Genomic DNA, 19220 nt, shown 5'->3' on the forward strand with positions numbered 1-19220 from the left:
GATTGGGGGAGGGGGAGGGAAATGGGAGGCGGTGGCGGGGAAGAGACAGAAATCTTTAATAAATAAATAAACTTTAAAAAAAATAAAAATAAATTAAAAAAACGAAATAATCCAATTAAAAATGGGGTACAGATCTAAACAGAATTCCCAATAGAGTAATCTCAAATGGCTGAGAAACACTTAAATGTTCAACACCCTTGGCCATCATGGAAATGCAAATAAAAACTACTTTGAGATTCTATTTTACACCTGTCAGAATGGCCAAGATCAAAAACACAAGTGACAGCTCACGCTGGTGAGGATATGGAGCAAGAGGAACACTCTTCCATTTTTGGTGGGAGTACAAACTTGTACAATCACTATGCAAATCAATATGGCAGTTTTTCAGAAAATTTGGAATGCATCTACCTCAAGACCCAGCTATACTACTCTTGGGCATATACCACAAGGATACTTGCTCAACTATGTTTATTGTGGTTTTATTCATATTAACCAGAAATTGTGCTTCAGGCAAGATAATGCTGGTGACTCAGAAATTGTGGGTGTGGCCAACCAATGCTTAGTTTAACTTCAGGCCCAAGCCACAAGAGGGAGCCCACACCCTACAGTGCCTGGATGACCAGGAACCAGAGATCAGATAGCCCAGAGAGGAGACCTAGGACAGAAGCAAACACAGCTGGAAAAACAATCAATAAAATTCTTCCTAATGGTATTCTGCTACACATAGATCAGTGTCTTGTCCACTGGTCATGAGAGAGGCTTCCTTCACAGCAAATGGGAGCAGGTGCAGAGACCTATAGCCAGACATCGTGCAGACGAAGATTAAATTGGAGGTCTCCATTGGGTCCCACCCCTCAGAGATGTGGAAACCCCACAGAAGAGGAGGAAAGACTGTAGGAGTCAGAGAGGACGGAGCACACCAGGAGAACATGGCCCATCAAATCAAGTAAGCAGGGCCTACACAGGTTCACAGAGACTGAAATGGCAAGGACAGGACCCAGGAGGGTCTGCATCAAGTCCTCTATATATATGGCTGTTGGCTTGGTGTTTTTGTGGGGCTCCTAACAATGGGAGGTGTGTCTCTGACTCTTTTGCTTGCTCTTAGGATTCTTTTCCTCCTATTGGGCTGCCTTGTCCAGCCTCAAGATGAGGACTTGGCCTTGTCCTATTGTATCTTGTTTTGTTCTGTTTGGTTGTTGTGTCTTGAAAGCCTGCTCATTTCTGAAGAGGAAATAAGAGGCTAAGTAGGTCTGGGAAACAGGAGGACCAAACTGGGAGGAGGGAGGGTGGGGAAAGAGGCCAGAATGTATTGTATGAGAGAAGAATCTATTTTCAATAAAAATAAAAAATAAAAATTAATTTTAAAAAAAGAAACCAAAAACTATTATAAGCTTGTGTTTTTCCATCAATTCATTTTTCTTGATCAAATACAAAATTTCTCTTGGTAGTCAAGTCTATAATGTCATAATTCCACAGGAAAATAGTATGAGGAGAAAGGCAATAATGTGTAATCTATATACTCTACCACTGGGTATTTAAATGAGCAAATCGATGAAAACTACATTACCATGCATTGATTTAATTAATGAAGAAAAGAGGCAATACTGAAGCCGGCTGGCCTCCAGGGTTTCCAGCTTCATCCAGGAAGAGGAAGTTCCAGATCACTGGAATCTCTCTCAAGCCTAAACAGGTCTCTCACAGTTTTTCTGTATTGTTAATTAGATAGTTTTATGCTGTGTTGTATTCTCTGTAACAGTATGACAGGGCAAATTAACGTGACAAAGTACAGAAACGTCAAAAGGAGACCTTGTAGTATGATGGTAGCAAGCTTTGTAAGACTCAAAAATACCTTACTGTTGAGACTTTAAGAATTCCGTTTATTTTCTGGGGAATCTGTAAGGTTAAAGGAACAACTGGGGCAGGAAACCAACCAATCACTGAGCACCCTGACTCTGAACCCAGTGTCAGAGAAAGAAACACATCCTGGATTTGAGACCTGGGCCAGGGAGAGAAACATCTTTATCCCTGATCCCTGTGCCCTGGCTCTCAAACTAGTGTTAAAGAAACACGCTTTGTCCCTAGAATCAGAGCCAGTGAAAGAAATATACCCTGGTCCTAAGATTAGAGTCAAAAAGCTAAAACAACAACAACAACAAAAAAAAAAAAAAAAACAGTGAAAGAAACACAGTTTGGCCATGAAGTCAGAGCCATCTCTGTCCCTGACCAGCTAAACTGACCAATCCCTGGGCAGAGAAAAGTTAATCAAACCCCTTTCTCCCTGGGAAAACTCCACCCCTAAGAAGCCCTATATAAGCCTCTCCACCCCTTCAGTTGAGAGCTGCCCTTAAGTGGCAGAGGCAACCACTCTCCTGGTCTCCTCCTTCCCAAATAAATCTCTTCCTCAATAGAGTCTTGGGTGACGACCTTCGCCTGCGCAGAGAAGAACCTGGCTGGGAAGTCCCTTAGGGGACCAAGCTGAAAAACCTTGCTGAGATGCTTCCTAGGGGGCCTCAGCAAGGCAGCATTGCTAGGACCTCCTTAAGGGGGCTGAGCAAGACCAGCAGAGGAGCAGAGAGATTGCTACATTTCTGCAGGGGCTTCCCCTAGCAGAGAGTTAGCAGAAGAAACATCTTGGTCCAAAGAAGCAGATAGCTCTGCTAGGACTCTCCTGTAAGGGAGCAGACCAAAACTCAGCAGTAGCAGCTCTCCAGGAGAGGAGACCATCTCCCACCACACCCCAGCTTCAGGTAGCCTGGCTTCCAAATATTCAGGACACCTTTCCTCCAGAGCTGAGCTGTCCCATTGCAGCTCCGGCCTCCAGAGCTGTCCTATTGCAGCTCTACCCACTCCAGAGCTGTCCTATTGTGGCTCTACCCCCTCCAGAGCTGTCCTATTGTGGCTCTACCCCCTCCAGAGCTGTCCTATTGTGGCTCTACCCCCAGCCCCAGAGCTGTCCTATTGCAGCTCTACATATATCCTGACTTTCAGGATCACTACTGTACGACATTCCCCTACAGAATCAAGATCACCCTGTTGGCACAGACTGACTTTGGGGCTGTTCTGTTTTGCTTTCCAAGATTTCTAGTGCACTGAAGTTCACTTCAAGCCTTGCTCTCTGCATCACACCTATGCGATGTGGGTCAGTTTTTACACTGGTCCTTAAAGACACAGATGTTCAGAGTGCCTGAAGTCATCACCACTCTTCCTCGGTGACACTGGTTCATCGTGGTTCATGATATGAGTTTGCAAAGTGTGTTGCATCAAAAGGTGAAGCCTTTCCCTGTGCTTTCATGAGTTAAAGAAACAACTACATAAAGGGCTACAGCAATATAAAACTCCTAAGGTCATCTAAGAACAATAAGGTCATATTTCTCATAAAGAACAATCCAGACTTCGCATAACTGATGCCTGCAACATATGCAACCACCTTAAAGGGCAAATAATGCCTAATCAATTTTTAATTACAATAAAAATAATACTATAACCTAATAAAATATCAGCATATATATTTTGTTCTAGAACCATGGGGAAAAGGTCTATAAAAAACAAAAATAAATACTCAATTTTGTATTTTACCACAATTACAAATCAATTTTATTTAAAACAATTTCACATAAAACCATTTTTAATAACCAGTTTTTACCACTTTTATGACTGTATTTCCTATACTTAAGACTTTATATTTGGCAACCTTACAAATATGTAATAACAGAAACAGTAAAAATACTTGATTTATTCAAAAAGCTAATTGTTTAAATTGATTTTATTGAGCTATAGCTTTTTTTTTGCTACCCTTCCTTTCTCTCCCCTCCACTACAACCCTCTCCCATGGTTCCCATGCTCCCAATTTACTCAGGAAATTTTGTCTTTTTCTACTTCCCATGTACATTAGACCCATGTACTCTCTTAGGGTACTCCTTTTTGTCTAGATTTTCTGGGATTGTGATTTGTAGGCTAGTTCTCTTTGCTACATATCTAAAAGCCACATATGAGTAAGTACATATGATATTTGTCTTTCTGGGTCTGGGTTACCTCACTCAATATAATGTTTTCTAGATCCATTCATTTGCCTGCAAATTTCAAGATGTCATTTTTTTCCACTGTATAAATTTTTCCATTGTGTAAATGTACCACATTTTCTCTATCCATTCTTCAGTCGAGGGGCATTTAGGTTGTTTCCAGGTTCTGGCTATGACAAACAACGCTGCTATGAACATTGCTGAGCACATGTCCTTGTAGTACGATTAAGCATCCTTTGGGTATATACCCAAAGTAGTATGGCTGGGTCTTGAGGAAGTTGTTTCCCAATTTTCTGAGAAATCATCACACTGACATCCAAGGGGTTGTACCAGTTTGCATTCCCACCAGCAACGCAGAAGTGTTGCCTTTTCCCCACAACCTCTCCAGCATAAGTTGTCATCAGTGTTTTTGATCTTGACCATTCTTACAGGTGTAAAATGGAATCTCAGAGTTGTTTGGATTTACATTTCTCTGATGACTAAGGATGTTGAACATTCATTTTCTTAAGTGTCTTTCAGCCATTTTAGATTCCTTAGTCGAGAATTCTCTGTTTAGGTCTGTATCCCATTTTTTGATTGGATTAATTGTTCATTTGATGACCAATTTCTTGAGTTTTTTGTATATTTTGGAGATCAGACCTCTGTCTGATGTGGGGTTGGTGAAGATCTTTTCCCATTCTGTAGGCTGCCATTTTGTCTTATTGACCATATCCTTTGCTTTACAGAAAATTTTCAGTTTCAGGAGGTCCCATTTATTAATAGTTTCTCTCATTGTCTGTGCTACTGGGGTTATATTTAGAAAGTGGTCTCCTGTGCCACTACAGTCAAGTTTACTTCCCACTTTTTCTTTTATGGAGTTTAGTGTGGTTGGTTTTATGTTGAGGTCTTTGATCCATTTGGACTTGAGTTTTGTGCATGGTGATAGACATGGATCTATTTTCATTCTTCTACATGTTGTTATCCAGTTTTGCCAGCACCACTTGTTGAGTATGCTTTCTGTTTTCTATTTTATATTTTTTTGTTCCTTTGTGAAAAATCAGGTGCTCATAGATAGGTGGGTTAATATCTGGGTCTTAGATTTGGTTCCATTAGTCCTCTTGTCTGTTTTTAGTGCCAGTACCAAGCTGTTTTCAGTACTATAGCTCTGTAGTAGAGTTTGAAGTCAGGGAAGTTACTATGTTGTACAGGATCATTTTCGCTACCCTGAGTTTTTTGCTTTTCCATATGAATTTGAATACTGTTCTTTCAAGGTCTGTGAAGAATTTTGTTGAGATTTTGATGGGCATTGCATTGAATCTGTAGATTGCTTTAGGGGGGTTGTCATTTGTACTATGTTAATTCTACCTACCCAAGAGCATAGGAGATCTTTCCATTTTCTGGTGTCTTCTTCAATTTCTTTCTTCAAAGATTTAAAGTTCCTGTCATACAAGTCTTCAAACTGTTTGGTTAGAGTTACTCCGAGATATTTTATGCTATTTGTAGCTATTGTGAAGGGTGATGTTTCTCTGATTTCGTTCTCAGCTCATTTATCATCTGTGTAAAGGGGGGCTACTGATTTTCTTAAGTTAATCTTGTATCCTGCTACATTACTGAAAATGTTTATGAGTTGTAGAAGTTCCTTGGTACAATTTTTGGGGTCCCTTATGTAAACTATCATATTATCAGCAAACAGTGAGAGTTTGACTTCTTCTTTTATAATTTATTGATCTCTGTTTGTTGTCTTATTGCTCTAGCTACGACCTCAAGAACTATATTGAATAGGTATGGGGAGAGTGGACAACCTTGTCTTGTTCCTCATTACAGTGGGATTTGCTTTGAGTTTCTGTCCATTTAGTGTGATATTGGCTGTTGGCTTGCTGTATATTGCCTTTATTATGTTTAGGTATGTTCCTTGTATCCCTGCTCTTTCCAAGACCTTTATCATGAAGGGATGTTGTATTTTGCCGAAGGCTTTTTCAGCATCTAATGAGATGATTATGTGGTTTTTATTTTTGTTTGTTTATATGACAGATTTTCATATGTTGAACCATCCCTGCATCTCTGGGATGAAGCCGACTTGATCATGGTGGGTGATTTTTCTGATGTGTTCTTGGATTCGATTTGCCAATATTTTATTAAGTATTTGTATCAATGTTCATGAGTAAGATTGGTCTGTAATTCCCTTTCTTAGTAATGTCTTTATGTGGTTTGGGTATCAAGGGTAATGGTAGCCTCATAAAGAGAGTTTGGCAATTTTCCTTCTGTTTCTATTGTGTGGAACAATTTGAGGAGTATTGGTATTAGTGCTTCTTTGAAAATATTGTAGAATTCTGAGCTGAAACATCTGGTCTGGGCTTTTTTTGGTTGGGGGGCTTTTATTGGTTCAGAGACTTTTAATAACTGTTTCTATTTCTTTAGCAGTTATAGGTCTATTTAATTTGCTTATCTGGTCTCGATTTAATTTTGGTAAATGATATTTATCCAGAAAGTTGTCTGTTTCCTTTAAGTTTTCCAATTTTGTTGAGTACAGGTTTTTGAAATATGATCTAATGATTCTCTGGATTTCCTCTGTTGTTATGTCCCCTTTTTCATTTCTGATTTTGTTAATTTGGATATTCTCTCTCTGCCTTTTGGTTAGTTTGTTGATTTTTCTCCAAGAACCAACTCTTTGTCTCATTGATTCTTTGTATTGTTTTCTTTGTTTCTATTTTGTTGATTTCAGCTCTCAATTTGATTATTTCCTGCAGTCTAGTTCTCCTGGGTGAGTTTGCTTCTTTTTGCTCTAAAGTTTTCAAAGGTTCTGTTAATTCACTAGTGTGGGATTTTTCCAGTTTCTTTATGTAGGCATTTAGTGCTATGAACTTTCCTCTTAACACTGCTTTCATTGTGTACCATAAATTCATGCATGTTGTGTCATTTTTGTTGAATTTTAGGAAGTCATTAATTTCTCCCTTTATTTCTTCCTTGACCCATTAATGATTCAGGTGAGCACTGTTTAATTTCCATGTGTTTGTGGATTTCCTGGAATTAGTGTTGCTGTTGAATTCTAGTTTTAAGCCATGTGATCTGATAAGATGAATGGGGTTATTCTAATTTTTTTTGTATCTGTTGAAGTTTGTTTTGTTATCTAATATGTGATCAATTTTTGAGAAGGTTCCATGAGGTGCTGAGAAGAAGGTATATTCTTTTATCTTTGGATGAAATGTTCTATAGATGTCTGTTAAGTCCATTTGAATCATAACATCTGTTAGTTCCCTTATTTCTCTGTTAATTTTCTGTCTGATAGACCTGTCCAGTGGTGAGAGTGGGATGTTGAAGTCTCCCACTGTGTGGGATTTAATGTGTGATTTACACTTTAGAAGTGTTTCTTTTACATATGAGGGTGCCCTTGTATTTGGGGTATAGATGTTCAGTATTAAGATTTCCCCTTGATGGATTTTTCTGTGACTAATATGAAATGTCCTTCTTTGTCTCTTTTGATTGATTTAGTTTGAAGTCTATTTCGTTAGATGTTAGGATAGCTACACCGCCTTGTTTCTTAGGTCCATTTGATTGGAAAATTTTTTCCCAACCCTTTACTCTGAAGCAATGTCTGTCTTTGAGGTTGAGGTGTGTTTCGTATATGCAGCAGAAGGGTAGATTCTGTTTTCATATCCATCTGTTAGCCTGTGTCTCTTTATAGGTGAGTTAAGTCCATTTATATTAAGGAATATTAATGACCAGTAATTGCTCTCTCCTGTGATTTTAGTTTTCCTTGTTGGCGATGTTATTTTGTGTATTTTTCCCTTCTTTGGGATTTGCTGCTGTGCCGTCATTGATTGTCTGTGTTTTTGTTGATCTAGACAACTCACCTGGGTTAGAGTTTTTCTTCTAGTTCTTTGCACAAAACTAATTCTTCCTATATTGATGGCACTAAAACTACAGAGTGACAAAACATTGTTGTGAAAAGTTTGTAAATGCCCTAAAAAAGTCTGACAAAAATCTGCTTGTAAAATGTAATTTTTATTTAATACCAATATATTCCCACTCAATATTCTCATGCATGTACATATATATATGGTAAGCAATGGATATTAATATATTTACCGGGTATTAGTGCTACTAATTGTGCTCAATGCTCCATTTACATATTCCTCACAGCAACTGTGGCCCTACTGTGTGTGTAGGGAGACGAGGCACAACAAGATGGAATGGACTCCTCGGAGCCACACAACTGGTCAATGACAGAACTAAGATTCAAACCCAGTCATACTGATGCCAACCTGATTTCTGAACTGCAACACTACATGACATATAAAACACTCATGGTGGCTGACAGGTGCCTAGCAATCAGAAGGCATTATTTCCCTCTTCTGTACTTACTTGGTGATAATTCTGGATTTCCTTTCAGGTTCATCATCTTTGGAATGGAAGGACCATACACATCTACATCTAACAAGCCAACCGCCTTGGACTGCAAGAAAACCAAACACACCGTAAGATTATTCCTAATGTTCACAGTACAAAAAAAAAAGTCTATACAGCAATAAGCCTATTAAAAAGAAAACATAAAATATTCCAAAATCATAAACAACAGGCAGCAAAAGCATAAAATGCCTAGGGTACTTTTTAAATTAGTGTTATATTTCAACAACCAACTTGCTCAGGTCTCCTGTATAGTCTTAAAAAACCTAAGTCCTTATTTGTCTAAACATGATTTTGAGAACAAGTAAGACACAAACAAAATTGGAATGATTAGTAAAAGCCTAACGAAACTCCAGATGATGGAACAGTGACTTAAATTACAAAATGAAAAACAAATCATGGAAACAAGATTCTATTATAGGAAGTAAGGAATTCTGCTGCATATCTGACAAAAAAAAAGAGAGAGAGATGTGGCAATAAGGCTACTGGTTAAGTACTGTGTATTTAATTTAACCACAGTTAAATACACAAGGCTTTCTAGAGGAAACAGAAACAGCTAACTACTGTTTTCTTTGATGGCTGGACAGATGAGAAGGGCAGAAGAGCCTGTGAAGTCCCTGCCAGGTGCTACTCAACAGCAACTTGGTCAAGGAATGGAAAACAAAACTTGCTGCTCGTAAATACATTTTCTTTCCGTCCATCTCCAGGTCTATCTTTATTGGGTTTTCCCACCCACATAAGCATGCTAATACTAACTGTACCTCACTGAGCCTTACAGCTCTCCTCCCTCTATCCCCAAACCCTAGCAAGATAACACTCAGTCTCTCATTAACAAACAATTCAAGAAACTGAAACAACCCTAAATCTTCCATGATACTTGTTTCCAGACATACAATTACTTTTCAACCCTCAACATTTACATTCCCAATATTACAGTGACTCAGTTTGCAGTTCTAAGAAAACTACTTAGTATCCGCTTGTGACTTTGTCACCTGAGTGTGAAGACATGAGACTGACCTCTGTCTGTATTGAAATCCCAGCCCAATTTAAAATAAGAAAGCAAAAAAGGTATTTTTCTTTTAATAAGATAATTATGCATAAAGTTTAGTTGGAATGCACTGAAGTAGTGGCTGTAAAGGGAAAACATTTGATAGGGCAGCACTTAGGTAGACAGAGTAGACAGAACTGAATGCAGGGAAGAAGGGACACAGAGAGTCGCCATGGAGCTGCCAGGACAGACATGCTGAATCTCTCCCGGTAAGCCACGACCTCATGTTAATATACAGATAAACAGAAATGGGTTAAATCAAGATGTGAGAGTTAGCCAATAAGAGGCTAGAGATAGTGGGCCAGGCAGTATTTTAATTAATACAGTTTCTGTGTGATTATTTTGGGTGTAAGATAGTGGAGAAGCCAGGACCAAAAGCAGGCCCTCTCACACAACAGGTAGGCTTCTATTTTTAATATCTAACAAGCCTTTATATTTTAAATTTAAATTCCAAGACAATTCTATTCTATAGGAAAATATATATAAAGGTAGGTTACAGACAAATGTATGCAGCAGTGTTCATCTAAGTCTCAAAGTATTTTTCTACTTCCTTCCAATCAAAATAACTATACTTAGACAAGAAAGCTTCAACTAAGATTTCTTTATCTTTAATTTTAGCCAGACTCAAAAGAAACAATCACCACAAGCACCTTAGAAATACACAGCAAACCAAATCACTATTAGCAAAAGCAACTACAAATCTAAGTATCATAATTGCCATCTTTGCCATCATAAACTTAGCTAAATATACTGTCATCTGACTCTCTGTGGGGCTCAATACCTAGCAGATAATATAAAATAATGCAAACCCTGAGATACTATTTAGATTTTTGGATTCACATATACCCCAACCTGTGAAAGCGTAAAGGGTGGCAGAATTATTCAGAGTGATTATACTGTTTCATTACTGCCACGTGAAAGCTGCAATTTGTGAGACTACATGTCCTATTTTTTGTGCTAGATTTCAAAGGCAGCAACAACAGTGCAGATACCGCTTTGTTCTTCCAGCAGGATGTACCCTGCAGACTGTACAGCTTCTGACATGCTCCTTTCAACCCCCTCGTCTACTAATAGAAGCCATCAAAACAACGCCCTAGAGCACTCCCAACCAATTATTCCTACGTAAATATTCCTTTCAGACTTCCCTCGAGCTTGTCCTTCCCACAGAAGAACCCAGCTAAGATTCCCAGCATATGATAGTCAATGTAATCTTAGCCTGGTAATTGGGATTACTCAGTCTGGAGTTGAGCCAAGCCTCTTCTTTCTTGTCTTCTGCTTATCTTTAAGTCAAGCTGTCACTCAAAAGAATTTCTGTCTCTTCCCAGAGAGAAGCATGTTTCCTGATTCTGTTAGCTGGGATTAAATAAGAGTCTGACTGTCAGGAGAACTAATGGCTGAACAAAGTACAGAGAAGAGTTTCCTGATGCTTGTCAAGGGGATATCTAAAGGAACAAGGGCACCCTGAAGGAAGAGGCTCGGCAGACAGCTCGGGATGACTAACGGAAAGTACAAAAGAGTCAAATGACAAAGTCGCTGCTCGTGAGAAAGTTGAAAAAGAAGAAAAGAAAGGAACATTTCTAATCTGAAACTTTATTTTAGAGCAAAACCAAATGTAAAAAGTTACCTACATCTTCTAAAGAAACTGCTGGGCCGTAAAGATGGCTCAGTGGATTAAGGGCGCTGCAGCCAAACCTGACCACCTGGGTTCTATCCACGAAGCACACGTGATGGAAAGAAAAAACCAACTCCCGAAAATTGTCCTCCTATCTCCACATGTGCACCGTGTCCGCAAGTGTTCAGGAAACTGCCGGGAGGGAGCAGACCTGAGGGCAGTCAGTAAGAAAAGATAAATGACTATGCCTAAATATATATATAACTTTTAGGCTTTGCAGTAAGTGTGTATGTGTGTGCATGAGTGCGTGTGTGTGTTTGTGTTATGAGTAGCCGACACTACACCTTTACTTGTTTAATTTGTTTCTCTAAAAAAAAAAAGCAAAATGTCAGAAGAGTGGGTGATTGAGATGTTTTGCTCACACAGAACATGGACAACAGGCAGTCGTGGAGATTCCAGCCTGTGAGTCCTGATGAACCCAAAGTCCTTGTGTGAAACTCTCGTGTAAGATGAGCAGTATGAAAAGCAGGAATGCACACAGTGCAGGAAGACAGACAAACTGGCTAGAGCACTATGTTTGGCATCTGGCCTGGAAGTCTCAATGCTCTTGTCCCATCCTTCTGAGTGCTACTCCCCTGAGTGCTGGCATCATTGGTATAGGCCAACATGCAAAGCATGAAATGAATTTTAAGGTACAATTTGCTTTATGTGTAGTCAACTAACATTGTATAGAACACATATATACAAAATTATTCCTTGTGTATTTAAATTTCAAATTGAAATGGGTGTCTATAACTGTTAGTGCTAAATAAAAACGTGCTAGTATCTAGAATAACCAGGAAGACAGACTTTGAGCACACCTCTGGAGGGACTGTCAAGACTGTACTGAGGTGAGAAGAGGCACCTAGTGTGGATGGCGCCACTGCCTGGCTGCGGTCCTGGACTGTGTACGCGGAGAAAGGAAGATGCACAACAGCATGCATCCTCGCTCTTGCGTCACAACTTCGCAACTGTGGATTGAATGGGACCAACTGTTACCACCTCTCCTCCCCGCCTCTCCTCCCTTGCTTGCCTTTCATGGTGGACGGTACCATTGAACTGTGAGCCACAATAAACACTTTCTCATTTAAATTGCTTTCGCCAGCAACCAGAATATAACTTAAGACACTGGCCTATATTTTCACTTGTCAAAACTGGGAATACTACTCAAACCTTCTAGACAAAAAGCTGGGATGACTGAAAGTTAAAATTTAAGTCGGGTCATATTATTCTACTCAACACCCCACTGCACCAGCTCCTCATTCCAGTTGCCGCAGAGCCAATGACCCCAGGACCTGCCACAAGAGCTCACATCATCTCGCCTGTTCTCAACCCACTTCCTGCCTTCCACCTCGATGGACTTTCACTACCCGCTTCATGGAGAAGCCGCAGACACCTTCCCACTGTCCCCTGCAGAGTGCCACAGCCTGTGCACCTGCTAGTCCTTCTGGTACTCTCTCTCACACAGCACACTTCCACCTTCTTCACATCTCTGCTGCTGAAAATAGTGTGTTTTTTCAATGACACTTGAGGTGGGAGTCCCCTCTGTGTGCTGTGATTACCATTAATAAATAAAGAAACTGCCTTGGCCTGTTGATAGGCCAGAACTTAGGTAGGCGGGGAAAACTGGACTGAATGCTGGGAGAAGGAAAACAGAGAGAGACACCATGGAGCTGCCCAAGACAGATGCTGGGAATTTTACTTGTAAGCCACTGCCACATGGCAATACACAGATACACAGATAAATGGAGATGGATTAAATTAATATAAGAGTTAGCCAATAAGATGTTAGAGCTAATGGGCCAAGTAGTGTTTTAATTAACACAGTTTCTGTGTGGTTATTTCTGTTCATTACAAACCCTTATCCCAGGCTACCTCTTTTGCCTTCTGACATCCTATTAAGTGTGCCCTGTGAGGACAGAACTATCCTCCAATAATGTCCGAGCAAGTGAAAGAATGAATGGATGAATAAACAGACCTCCATTTATTCCTCCTTAAAATCCTAGGCGTGGGTTGCTATATATATAATTCCTAAGGCCCCCACTTAGGTTTTAAGAGTTAGTGATTTCACGTAATTCCCCTTCCTCTAAAACCAGGTAACACATGCAAGCTTTACATATCCCAGCACTCAGGAGACTGAGGCAAGAGGCTCCTAAGTTCAAGGCCAACCAGAGCTACAAAAATCAGTTCTAGACCTGTCCTGAATAAACAGTGAGGCTCCATCTCAAACCCAAACCTCCCCCTAAACACACTGTAGGTACAAGTATGTGTCCTAAAGAAAGGTTTATATGGATGAGATAGGACATAACTTAGTCTTAGTACCTACAAGGCTCAGGAAGAAAGACCATGAGCCCAAGGTCAGCAGAGATGACAAGAACAAGATTCTATGTGGTACTTGGATGTATTTTGCCCCCATAAGCTCATAGGGAGTGTCACTATTAGGAGGTAAGGCCTAGCTGGAGGAAGTGTGTTACTGTGGGGGGAGCTTTAAGGTCTTTTTCTCAAGCATCATTCAGTGTGACAGTCAGTTGACTTCCTGTTACCTCTGAGTCAAGATGTAAGGACTCTTAGCTCCGGCACATCTGCCTGCATGCTACCATGCTCCCTTCGTGACCATAATGGATTGAACCTCTGAAATGTAAGCGAGCCACCCCAATTAAATGTTCCCTCATAAGAGTTAATGTGGTCATGGTGTCTCTTCATAGCACTGAAAACCCTAGACAGTCTAAAATAAAAAAAAATAAGAGGAGGAAAATGCAAACTGGGTTAAAATTCCCCACAGTCTGCTCCCAGCCACCACATTCTTCTCAGAATTCCCCACAGTCTGCTCCCAGCCACCATTCTTCCCAGAATTCCCCACAGTCTGCTTCACTCTGGATCCCTCCACACCAGCAGTGGAGCCTCATGGAAAGCACAGAGTGGGAGCAGTGGGCAGGTCTGGAAACGTGGCACAATGGCAGCCACCATCCGACTTTGAAAACTAAAGCCAGGCATGGAATAAAAAAACTAATTAAAAAGAGTAATTTTAAATCTGCTCACTGGCAAAATTAGGTCAACAAGGTTTCAAACATTAAAGAGCTACAAAAGTATTGCTCCTTTTATCCTTATAGAACAATATTACATTTAAAAAAAACTGTCTTCAGTCCTACATTTATATCTAAGCAATATGGAAATACACTAACATGATTAAGAAAAATCTTAGATCGTTTGCCTGACTTTTTAAAGTATTAATGTGCCTACTCAGTAAAGTTTTAACATTCGGGAAAAATTAGAAAGGTTTTTATCACCATGGTAATGCCTATAAAAATGCAGGAAAATACACCTATAGACACTAAGTCCCAAAAATTAACAGTCAACTTACTGGTGACATCAGCTAGTCTTTTTGTTAGTAGGTTCTCAGTTTGGGAACCTAGAGACCTAACTAAGCAGCAGGGCCTTTCCCAGCAGATAAAGCACAGCTGAATCCTTAAGACGCCCTTAACTAACTTCAGCCCCAAGAGCAGCCCTCACAGCTCTGGTAGTGGCTCCTACAAAGAAACAGGACTCACAAACCCACAAGGCATCTGACCATGACCACTCTAGACGATGTGCAGTACTGGTTCTGCAGCCAAGCATCCATGTGCTCTGGCCCTGCCTCACTAACTCTGCCACCAGCGCCCTGCTGAGGCTAAGGCCTTCACACTCCTCAAGGAGAGAAGAGGAAAGGGAAGAAATTAATTTATGGGAGTAAAAAAGTTGTGCCTAGGAAAAATGAATTGGTAAGAACCACCTCAGAAGTAAGAACAATTAAAAGGAGAAATTGCTTTTTGGGAAAAATTCAGGTAAGTTTGTACTAGGGTCAGCTAATGAAAATCCAAAGGCAAGCTCACAGCGTTGCCACCCATAGGTAGTTAAGCCAACAAAGAATATATTAAATGTAAATCTCGGGTAATTTCTCTAACTCAAAAACCAACTCAGCAGCTTCCTGGAGCAAATTAAGAGAATCAATTATTGCATCAAGCTGCATTTTATCAAAAGAAATTTAAAATATTTAAAAAAGGGCCAAAGGTACCAAGCAAGAAGCACCTTCCAATAGCTTCTTAAAGCCATTCAAAACAAAGTCACTGCTGCAAGTCACAGAATGCTTCCCACTGAGTGTGGGGAACTGGGAAGCCCCCTGCTGCTCCATCTCTAAAGGACTCCTAAAGACAGGCATCCATTTCCCTATTAGGCCAGTGTGACGTGCAGCAATCTAAGACCTCAGGGAGGAGGAACAAGTGAGGAAAATTTCCTCACAAGACTGGCTATAAGTTGGAGCTTAATATTTAATTGTCTATTTATTATGTATTTTTTTTCTTTCCGAGACAGGGTTTCTCTGTAGCTTCGGAGCCTGTCCTGGAACTTGCTCTCTACACCAGGCTGGCCTTGAACTCACAGAGATCCGCCTGCCTCTGCCTCCCTGAGTACTGGGATTAAAGGTGTGCGCCACACTGCCCAGCCTATTATGTATTTTTAAAATCTCTCTTTTAATAGTTTATGCTAAATTCCTTATTCAGCACACTGACTTAGTCTTACAAAAGACACCACAGAGACCGACACACATCTCAAGACAATACTACTAGCAAGTTAGGGGCTTTCAATTAACAAACATGATTGTAAAAATATCACTACCTAGGCCCAGTAAATTACAATTATGTAATTAATTCCAATTAAATTGCTATTGCAATATATAGTATATGTTTAAATATTAGAGCAATATTTTAAATTAAGGAAAAAAGATTACATCTTTCTAAACGCATCAGCACCAGGCCTGGAGAGACGGCTCCACAGTGAAGAACACTTGTGGGGTTGACTACCAGCATGCACATGATGGCTCGTGGCCATCCTTAACTCCAGTTCCAGAGAATTCCATGCACCAAGCACGCACTCTTCTGACCTCTGCAGGCACCAAGCACGCATACGGTACACACACATACATGAAGGAGAAACATTAACACATAAAAAATAAAATAAATAAATCTAAATTTAAAACTAAGACAAACAGCACCTACTTAAAGTTGAGACAGTTAATCATCTTGACAAGTAATAAATTTTTATGAATGCAAATCAACTTACTTACTTAGTACCACATAAAATAACAATTATACTTTCTAGGTTATTTTTTAAACATCTTAAAAGCATCATGGAAAACATGAAGAACAGACTTGAACTTGTGTCACTGGACAGACAGCTGACTGCAGAGCTGCTAAGTTTCCTAACTCACAAGACAAAAATTAGCAATGCATTCTAAGGCTGGGGAAATGGCTCATTGGTAAAGGTGCTTTCTGCCAATTAAAAAACTATGTTTTAAAAAACAAAGAGAAGAAAAGAAAAAGAAGCATTGCATAGAAAGAACATATTCTAATTTAAACAGTGAGGGGTTTTCAGACACAAAGAACACGGCTTTATCCGGTTTTTATGATGATTACGAAACTGTGAATTTCTGAACGTCAAAAAAGGAGCTAAGGCCGGGGTGGTAGTGCCTGCCTTTAATTCCACCACTTGAAACTCAGATTCAGAAGAGTTTGAAGCCACCGTGTTCTATATAGTGAGCTCCTGCCCAGCTAGCGCTATAGAGTGAGACTCTGTCTCGAAAGATAACTAACAATTATATCATTATAGCATACTATGTGTCACGTACTTTCTAAAAACTTTGCATATGCTCATTTATTTTAAAATAATTTTATTAATTCCTGGGGGCTTTCAAGCAATATATGATGATCATTTCCTCCCTAACTCCTCCCAGATCCACCTTCCCACCTTCCCATACCCCCCCTCCGCCCCCTTTTTTAATCAACACAATTCTTTTCTTGATTCTTTGGAAATTTCACAGCATGCACCCCAATCCCACTCATTTCCCAGCCTTCCATGTCTACCTTCCACTCCAAAAGAAAATAAAAATAAATAATAAATAAAATTTAAAGGGGAAAAAAAAAAACCACTTGGTTCCTCATCTTTCCCCCCTTCTCCATTGCATATTTATCTGTCGCGGTGGCCTTGGAAGCTGCTGTGTGTCCCAGCGGTGTGTTCTAGTGTACACTGTCTTACCCAAACATCTACTTGGGAATGGTCACTGCAATGAACTTTTGGTCTGGCTCAGGGTCTCTGGCTTCCGATACACCATCAATACTGGACCCTGACCAAGCTCCTCTCCGATAATCTGTTGTTGTGCTGAGTCGTGGAGGTCCTGCAGCTATGGTTCCACAGGACCGGTCCCTTCACAAGCTCCCGCGGGTTGTACTGGGAGATACTGGTGGGAAAACTCAAAGACCTGGACGTAGGCCTAGGCGTTAGTTGATTTGGTCAGTCTGGGCCTCCACAGGGACTGTCCCCTCGGCTCTTCTGTGCCCATGGCATCAGGGCCAGCTCTCTTTTGGCGGCTAGCAAGGAGGGCGAGGGGGAGGGGGAAACGAGAGGAACAGATCTCCCAGGACTTTCGACTGTGGGCTCTGAGCCAGCTCTCCCAGGTCCATGCCATTGGGGGTGGTTGGGGAAGTGGGGAGGAGAGTTCTCTGGCTGAAGGGCCAGCAAGGGGTAGTACCAGCTCTCCAAGGTCCACACCATCAGGGCCAGCTCTCCCATACCCCTGTCTCCATGGTAACACAGGTCACAGACAAAAACACAGACCCGAGTCGCAATAGGAGCCAGACATGGTCCTCTGCCACAGCTCAGGTGCGGACATTACCATGGCCCTGTGTAGGGGTAACCCCAGCCAATCACCTTGCTTGTAGGGCGGGGTCGCCTGGGGATACTTTTTACTAATAAATATTGCTGGTGTGCTCCCCCCTTCCCTTCTGCTTTCCTGTTCTCCGCTGGAACCCCGGGTTCTGTAAGTCTTTTCCCAATTAAAGCTGAATATATTATTATAATTTCTGTCTGCCTTCATTTATGCTGCTACAGCCCTGTATGTACAGGCCTCTTAGACTGATATGGCCCCAATGGTAACATGGCCTCAGGTGGTGGCCCAAACCAGGGACAATCCTCACGGCTTTCCATGGTAACATGGACCCTCTACGTCACCATAGCCCTGGTGGTGGTGAAGGACTTCAGTTCTGCCTCTCCACACAGTACAAGGATCCCTCCACTTCTGTCTCATTTCTCCACCACATCCCTGCTCATCGCAGTGGTGCCCACCCCCCAACCCTGGCCCTGGGCCACCAAGCAGGCCTGTGGCTCTCTTCCACCAGCCTGGCATTGAGTGGGCTTGTCCCCCCTTTGTTTGTAATAGCCACCCCCACACAACTCAAAGGATGTAGGGCCATCTAATTTTAAAAAAAAAAAACTAACTCTTTCTCCTGCAGAGGCCATTAACTGTCAATAGCTCCTCAGTAAGGAGTGGGGGCTTGTGAGCCACCCCACCTCTAGAACGTTCAATAGCTTGTGCAAGCAACTACAGCTGCTACGAGCTCCTGTAAGCACAGCTGTCTGTCCTGTCTAAGAGGCAGTTCCCTCTAGCCCTCCCCATCTCCAGTTCTTGCAATTTCCCATAGTGCTCTTCCATGGTGGCTCCTGAGCTTTGGGGTGGAGGAAATCTAGACACCCCATTGGTGGCTAAGCACTCCACAGACACTCTGCAGTTTGATCAATTGTTAATGCTTTAACTATCAGCCAAAAAATCTGAGGGCCATACTAACCTATGGCACAGAGATATGAGAGGGCAGTTTGGCAGTTTGATATGATATTCATTTATCAGAATAACAATAGTATGCTCACCCTGGGACCTATGAAATTCCCAAACATAGGTTCTTAGCCAGAATTAAAGTACAAGATACATGTTTCTTTATGTGAAATGGCCTTAAATCAAATCATAAAGTGGTTGGTTAGGTCCATAACATTCATGCCACTATTGCGCTCATGGGCATATCTTGCCATGCTGCTCAATGTATTGTAGGTCACATCTGGGTAAATCTGTTGATTACATTTTTGACTCCAGTAGCCTACATCCAGTATTATTAAAGCCACGTGAGGAAGGAGGATTCCTGGCTAGCACAAAGTTGATTTCTTATGTTATGTTTCATATGTTATGACCAAAGTCTGTGTGTCTTCAACATTAGGGTTTTTTTTTGTTCTGTTTTGTTTTGTTTTCTTTCTTTCTTTCTTT

General features: G+C 40.9%; 1 protein-coding gene across 1 annotated transcript in view; it reads right to left on the bottom strand.

Moving 5' to 3' along the window:
* The window catches only part of Nubpl (nucleotide binding protein like), a 183086-nt gene that overhangs the window by 137239 nt on the left and 26627 nt on the right, over positions 1 to 19220 (bottom strand). Inside the window, exon 4 of the mRNA XM_005343742.2 lies at positions 8361 to 8451. Coding sequence (XP_005343799.1) covers positions 8361 to 8451 — 91 coding nt within the window. The remainder of the gene's footprint in view (positions 1 to 8360; positions 8452 to 19220) is intronic.

The sequence above is a fragment of the Microtus ochrogaster genome, chromosome 1, assembly GCF_000317375.1.
Source record: "Microtus ochrogaster isolate Prairie Vole_2 chromosome 1, MicOch1.0, whole genome shotgun sequence".
Classification (NCBI taxonomy): domain Eukaryota; kingdom Metazoa; phylum Chordata; class Mammalia; order Rodentia; family Cricetidae; genus Microtus; species Microtus ochrogaster.